Here is an 8,110-nt window from a genome sequence, read left to right on the forward strand (position 1 = left end):
AAAATGAGAATGAAAATACAACTTACCAAAACATTTAGGACACAGCATAAGAAGTGCTCAAAGGGCAATTTATGTAATAGTGCAAACATCCAAAAAGATGAAAGAACCAAAATCAACCTTGAGAGTAATGTTGGTTGATATGCCCTAAATTATGTTGGGGATTTCCCTTCTATTCCTATTTTGTTGAGCGTTCTTTTTATCAGGACATCTCCAACAATTAGAAAAAGAGCAGTAAACTAAGCCTATTGTCACCAGAAGAAAATAAATACTAAAGGACAGATCAGAAATAAATGAAATAGGAAAATAGTAGAAAGAATCAGTAAAACAGAAGTTGGTTTAATGAAAGTATTAATAAAATCAACAAACTATTGGCAAATATAACAAGAGTGAAGAAGAAAATACAATTAACACAAATAAGCAATGATATGATGATATCACAATAGAATCAATGGAAATAAAAAGGATAATAACAGCATACTATGAAGAATTGTACCCCAACAAATTTGAAAACCTAGAAGAAATGGATGAATTTCTAGAAACACATGACCAACCTAAACTAACACAGGTGGAAGTAGAAAATTTATACAAGCCTATAACAAGAGAAGAAATTGATCAAGTCAAAACTCACCCCCCCACCCTCCACCCCCAGCAAAATAGAAAAGAATGGAAAACTCTAGAATTCATTTGATGAAGCAAGCATAATTCTGATCCCAAAATCAGGCAAAGACATCATTAAGAAAGAAAATTATAGACCAATATCCTTTATGAATATAAGTGCAAAAATTCTCAACAAAATCCTAGCCAGTAGAATTCAACAGTATATCAAAAAAATAATACATCACAACCAAGTAGGATTCCTACTAGGTATGCAGGATAGCTCACTATTAGGAACAAAATCAATATAATACACCTCATAAATAAAACAAAGAAAAATTTTGACAAATCCAAAACTTATTCCTGATTTAAAAAAAAGCTCAACAAAATAGGAATAGACAGGAAAACCTCAACATAATTCATAATTTCAACCAACATCACTCTCAAGGTGAGAAACTGAAGTTATTCCCCCTGTGAACACGAACCAGCCAAGGATGCCCTTTGTCACCACTCCTATTCAATATAGCCTCGGAAACCTTGTACAGGGTTGCTATGAGTCGGAACTGACTCCATGGCACATAACAACAACAACATTCAATATTGTGCTGGAAATATTAGCCAGAGCTATATGGCAAAAAAAGGGAAATAAAGACATCCAAACTGGCAAAGAAGTAAAACTCTCTCTATTTGCAGGTGATATGATCCTATACTTAGAAAATCCCAAAGATTCCCCAAGAAAATTATTAGAACTCATTGACAGATTTGGCAAAGTGGCAGGATACAAAATAAACAGTACAAAAATCAGTGAGATTCCTTTATACTAATAAAGAGAGCTTTGAAAATGAAACCATGAAAAAACTATATCATTTACAATAGCCATCCAAAAGATGAAAGATTTGTAAGTACATCTAACTAGAGAAACAATAGACTTATACAAAGAAAACTAAGAAACACTACTACACGCAGAAATTGAGGCGTATAACCTGCTTGTAGATAAGGAGACTTAATTTTGTGAAAATGTCAACAACTACACAAAGCAATGTATAGATATAATGCAACCCCAATGCAAATTCCAAAATCATTCTTTAAAGAGATGGAAAAACGAATCATTAACTTTATACGGAAAGGAAAGAGATCCCCATAAGCAAGCATGATGTCTTTCTCGAGAGACTAGTCCTTCCTGACAACACGTCCAAACTGTGAGAGACAGAATCTTGCCAGCCTTGTTTCTAAGTAGCAGTCTAGTTATACTTCTTCCAAGACAAGATTTGTTTGGTCTTCTGACACTCTATGGTACTTTTAATATTCTTCCTCAACACCATAATTCAAATACATTGACTCTTCTACTATCTTCCTTATTCATTGCCCAACTTTCACACGCGTTTGGAAAGATTGGAAATAACAGTAGCTGGGTCAGGCACATCTTAGTCCTCAAACTTTGCTGGTGAACACTTTAAAGAAATCTTTTGCAGCACGTTTACCTAATGCAGTATGTTGTTTGATTTCTTGAATGGTACTTCCATGAGTATTGATTGTGGATCCCAGCAAAATGAAGTATTTGACAACTTCAATCTCGTCTCTGTTTACTGTGATATTATTTATTGGTCCTGTTGTGGGATTTTTGTTTTCTTTACATTGCAGTGCAATCCACACCGAAGGTTATGTGAGTTCCCTTAGAACCAAAAATATTTATAGGTTTTCTCCGTAAAGCTCTCTTGCTAAAACAAAACAAAACAGACAATAACAAACAACAAAACACATAACCTGTACTAGGTACAGCACATTAAGAAAACAGACTGGGTTAATGGATGAAAGAGCTAGTTGTCATATGGCAAAAGGCAGAGAACTATGATTGGGACTGAAGGAATATGAAGGATTGTACCTTTTATTAAAGATTTACTTATCCAGACAATGATTAACTATTAAATGTTATAATGCAGGTGAGAAGATTAGATTTTTGTTGTGGAGGATGAATGGGAAACAGAACATACTTTAGTTTTAGACAAATTAAAAGGGTTCTTGCAAAGTTCAAGGATTCCAGAAACAGTCTACTAAAATTCTCTAGAAGAGATCAGAATTAATGCCTGATGGAATGTCTGCATTTTGGAAAGAGAGACTGTATAAGAGTAAAAAGAGGAAACAGGGAGGAAAATGACAGGTTTCTAAGGAACATCTGGTTGTGGTGGCTGTGTGCTGTGGAGTCGATTCCGGCTCATAGCGACCCTGTACAGGGTTTCCGCGGCTGTAAATCTTTACGGGAGCAGAAAGCCTCATCTTTCTCCCATGGAACGAGGTGGATGATAAAGTCATTAAACAAAACAGAGACAATAAGAGTGTCAGGGGCAAGTTGATGAGTACGCTTTAGACATGGTAAGAGGAGGAAGATATGTCCATCCAAGAGGAGACTAGCAGCGATGCTAAGGAAAATAGAAGAGCTCAGAGGAGAATTGAATCAGTGAGTAAGAGATTGGAGAGGAATAAGTTTCATCTGAGAAAGAAACCCTGGGAAACAAAAATGTCTGGTAGACCCTCACTTCTGTTGGAAAAGGTTCTAATACAACTTGCTTTTCAAGTTCTGTATAGATTTCTCCAAATGGCTCATGAGGTAAAGGCAACTATTTTAAAGCCCTGAATGTCTTAGACTCCCTTTGGCTTCCCTCCCTCCCTGGCAGTGAGATTAACTGCTCTGCTCTCCATAACTGTTCCTGGAAATGAGAAGAGCAAAGTTCTGTGAGGCTTCTCCTTTGCTCTGATACCCCAGAGCCTATACACAACAACAGTGCCAAAATGTCACCTAAATGGTGGTTAAACATAATGGATGGGGAAACCACCCCAGCTGATACGTTGATTTAGAGCTTGGATCCATTTCTGTGTTTGAGATTTCTGAGTTGATCTGTGTAAACCTTGGCCATATGTATATGTGTTCCATTAAGATCTGAACTGAAGATTCACTTGTCAAACTCCCTAATCATCTTGGCGTTACATATTTTAAAGCCAATAGCAGGAATGGATAGTGTGTGTGTATGTGTGTGTGTGTGATTGAGTCGGTTTCAACTCAGCGACCTTGTAAAGGGTTTTTGAGAGCATCTGGTGGGTTTGAACTGCCAACTTTCCAGTACTAGTCCAGTGCTTATCCTAAAGCGCCATACCAGGGTTCATTATATCGTATGTTGTTATTGTTAAGATCTGTTGAGTCAGTTCCAACTCATAGCAATCTTGTATAGCGTTTCCGAGGAGCAGCTGTTGGGTTTGAACTGCCAACCTTGTGGTTCAAAGTCCAGTGCTGGTATCAGTACACTACACCAGGAGTCCACAGGTGATCATTAACAAAGCAATAAACTTGTTACTATTGAGTTGCCACTTTGACTCATGGGGACAGAAGTGTTATAGATATTTACAGGATTTTCTTGGTTGATATTTACAGAAGCAGATAGCCAGTTTCGTCCATGGCACTGTTGGGTGAGTTCAAACTGCTCACTTTTAGATTAGTACTCAGGGCAAACCAGTTGCAGCACCCTAGGACTTAAAGTTATTGTTAAGTGCTGTCGAGTAGGTTCTGACTCATAGGAACCCCGTATAGGGTTTCTGAGGAGTGGTTGGTGAGTTTGAACCACTGACCTTGTGGTTCAAATGAACTTTCAGTCCAGTGCTTTTCATACAATGCCATACTAGGACTCAATAGATGGTCACAAAGTTCTTACTATCCTAAAGATGCTCTATGGAAAGATATTTTTTCACAAAAGATGTAGTAATTAAGAGTCATGGATAAAAACTTAGGTGATCTGAAAAGTAATAAAGAAACACCTAGCAATTAGAGGCATGATGGAAGATGAAGTAGGAAGCAAACTAGAAAATGCCAATAAAACGGATTGGAAAAATATAGCTATAACCCTTCCATTGTTATTATTAAAACTATCAACATTATTCTTTTACATATTCATCATAAAAATGGAAAAATCCAGTAAAGTATAAAGAAAAAACCTAAAAGCATTTATAATCTTATCCATATGACTATTATTATAAAGTAATGAGTATTCACATTCTGGTGCATGTACTTCCAGACATCTCTCTACTTATCCATGTATATATGAGGTATCTTTAAACACTTTGTGGAAAATTTCCATTGTATTTTCATTCCATTTGCTACAGACTTTTTGAAACTCCCTCATATACTCACACATGTGCTATAAATGTTATCTGTTTGGGAACATACCCCTTTTGTAGTTCCATATTCCACTTTAGGCCAGATTTCATGCAAATCTAAATCACTGACGATTATAGCAGATTTTATTAAATGCTTTAAAGGGAGATAATGAAAGGGTTAATCAAAAACATTTTAACATATCTCTTTCCCCCCAAGTCCTTCTCCCTCTGGCAGCTGCCTAATCTCTTCTCTCCTGCCCATCCATCTCCACCACGACTCTCCAAGATGCCTTTGGTCTCCCTCATTGCATAACCTCCCTCACTACATAACATCTCTCACTGCATAACATCCCAGATGCCTTTGGTCTCCCTCACTGCATAACAACCCTTGCAGCATGGAGACTTGGTCAGCAGAACCCTTAAGCCAAAGCTTTTTTAGAACAAATGCAGCCACCTGTTTTTGCTCAAGTCTGTACCAGGGTGTCAGTTCATCTGTGTACACATACAAAGACACACACCATGGGAAAGAATTACCCCAATTCTTTTTTTTTTTTTTTTAATGTTTTATTGTGAATTATGTGATAGTTTACATGAGAGAACATTAGCTTTACATTCATCCTATCCTAATTCTTAAGTAAATATTTATCAACTGAGTCAGGAGATATAAAAAAGAAAAGACCATTCCAGGTCCAAACAGCAAGCATGAGTGAACTGACTTTCTGGACCCCCTACATCATCCATCTAGTTACTGTCACCTCAACATAGGGTGCCCCAAGAGTTCTGGGATAAAGGTCCCAATCTGAACTTGATGGCCCTTTGGTCCCTTGAACATGTCTTTCGTATGCCTTAACCAGGGAGTCTTGGTGTGGCGCTGCAGGATAATGCACTGGACTGTAAATTCAGTTTGAACTGCAAGGTTGCTGGTTCAAACACACCAGCTGCTCCTTGGAGGAGCTTATACAGGGTTGCTATGGATGAGAATCTGCTCGATGCCACTTAACAACAACAAAACCAGGGAAAGACCTTCCCCTGCATTTCCTCCTTTACAAAGCTCCAGACAATGTATTTTGAAAGAAAATGCTAGCAATCACAAGTCCTCAGGCTCCTCTCTAATCTTGAAATAGTATCAACACCTATGATGTAGTCACCAGCTGAATAACACAGTTGCAGTGCTATCATCAAATTAGTTAAGTAATATTTTAACTGGAAATATTCCTCTGCTCAAAAACAATATTTTGATGCTCCCCAAGATGAATCTGATGCTCCCGTCTCTAATGCTGTGCACATTGTTGTTGTTGTTAAGTGCCATTGAGTTAGTTCTGACTCAGAGTGACCCTGCAAAGGGTTTCTAAAGAGCATCTGGTGATTTGAACTACCAACCTTGCAATTCAAACTGATCTTGAGGTCCAGCATATTATTCCACAGAGCCAGACCTTGACAATCTGCAAACTCAGTAGGAGCAGATTTAGAACTTTTTGTAATGTACATTCTTTTTATGTCTTTGTTGTGCATATATCCACCAAATAGACTATAATACTATTATTATTAAAAAAAAAACAAAAACACCTGTGATAAACATAAACACACAAGACCTCTTTAAAATTTTGAAAAGCAAAGATCTCAGTTTGAGGACCCAAGCCATGGCATGTTCAATAACCTCATATTGTATGTGAAAGATGAACAGCGAATAAGGAAAACCCATAGAATTGAGGCATTTGAGTTACAGTGTTGGAGGAGAATATTAAAAGTACCATGGATTGTCAAAAGAACAAATAGATCTGTGTTGCAAGAAGTACAGCCAGCAATGTGCCCAGTGAAGGAGGCTTGTTGCGGACCCTCTGCATTACATAAGACCATAGGTGGAATCCTGAACCTCACCCAGAATCTTCTGAGGTGGAAAATTTCCACTAGAAAGGACAAGCAGACCAGCCTGGAGTGGCTAGAAGAACAGAAGATACTTCTTGAAAGAAAGACTGACAGGAGAAATTCAGAGCAATAGTGGCAGTCCGATTGTTTACTACAAGAACAAGCAAGTTGTTTGCCCAAGAGACATCAAGACAAGTGGAATACATGAGCAAACATGTGCTCTGATTGATGGCCACGTTCATCACTGGTATGGGGAAGTGAGAAAAACAGCAATGAAGCTGCGAGCTAAGCCCTATAACCCTGGTGGAGACCTGATTGGCCAGCAGTGTGGCAAGACCTGGGGACTCTTGGACCCAGAGTCAGTGACATAGTCACAGAGGATTAGAGTGGAGAGTGAAGTGTCCAGCTGATAATAAAAGAGGGTGTATGCATAAGAGCACCTACACTTGCAGACAATACCCACTTGACCTGGCTTCAATGGCTGGATGATCACAGCTTAACTAGAAGAAGAAAGGAGAGGGAAAAAAAGAGTAATCTGATACAATTTGATGAACTTGACCTACACCTATGGATGCAGTAGCTCAAAAGAAGGAACAAATTTTTACAGTGAGGATCATTCGCACCACCTCCATACACAGAGTAGACAGGGATGGGCAACTTGGACATTGGCTACCCAAAATGGGGGAGCTACAAAGGCAAGCAAGAAGTGACTGGCTTACAAGCTTTCAAGAGGAAGCCTAGATCCAGAGGGCGTGGAGGAAAGTAGACTCTCCACTGAGTAGTATCTAATCTGTGTGGGCAGGGCTAATGAAAGGGGATAGGTCCTTGTGGTACAATGGTGAATAATTGTTATCAGGACTGACTGCGAGGGTAGGAAATGTAAAGGTGGACGTTTTGTAGCTATAGGTGGGGAGTGATAGACTGTGCAGTCCAGGAGCCGAGGTCCCTGGAACCATCAAGAGAGAAGAGCCGAGTGCGAGACCCTACCCAGAGAAGCAGTGACGCCAGAGATGGAGGCAGAGATGACGACGTGGAGACATGGAGCAGCTGGGGACTCTACACCCAGAGAGGGAGAGGGGCTGTGTGCTGACGACCCTGGGACAGGTTTTCAGGGTTGGTTGGTTCATGATTCATGGATGGGATCAGAACCCTGGCAATGAAATGATATATGAAAGATGAATGTAAAGCTAATGTTTTCCCATGTAAACTATGACATAATTCACAATAAAACATTAAAAAAAAAAAAAAAAAGTACAGCCAAAGTGCTTCTTGGAGGCCAGGATGGCCAAACTTCGTCTCTCATACTTCGGACACATTGTCAGGAGGGATCAGTCACTGGAGAAGTATGTCATGTTTGGTAAGGTGGAGGATCAGAGAAAAAGAGGAAGACCTCCAGCAAGATGAATTGGAAAAGTGGCAGCATCAATAGGCTCAAGCGTGGCATCAATTGTGAGGTTGGCCCAGGTCTGGGTCGTGTTTCATAGGGTTGCTATGAGTCGTTACTGAC

General features: G+C 39.1%; 1 protein-coding gene across 1 annotated transcript in view; it reads right to left on the minus strand.

Annotated features, from left to right (window-relative positions):
• PM20D2 (peptidase M20 domain containing 2) overlaps positions 1 to 8,110 on the minus strand; it is a 65,057-nt gene that overhangs the window by 39,364 nt on the left and 17,583 nt on the right. The window contains exon 2 of the mRNA XM_006870661.1: positions 4,808 to 4,891. Within this exon, the coding sequence (XP_006870723.1) occupies positions 4,808 to 4,891 (84 nt within the window). The remainder of the gene's footprint in view (positions 1 to 4,807; positions 4,892 to 8,110) is intronic.

The sequence above is a fragment of the Chrysochloris asiatica genome, unplaced genomic scaffold (assembly GCF_000296735.1).
Source record: "Chrysochloris asiatica unplaced genomic scaffold, ChrAsi1.0 scaffold00146, whole genome shotgun sequence".
NCBI classification, from domain to species: Eukaryota; Metazoa; Chordata; class Mammalia; order Afrosoricida; family Chrysochloridae; genus Chrysochloris; species Chrysochloris asiatica.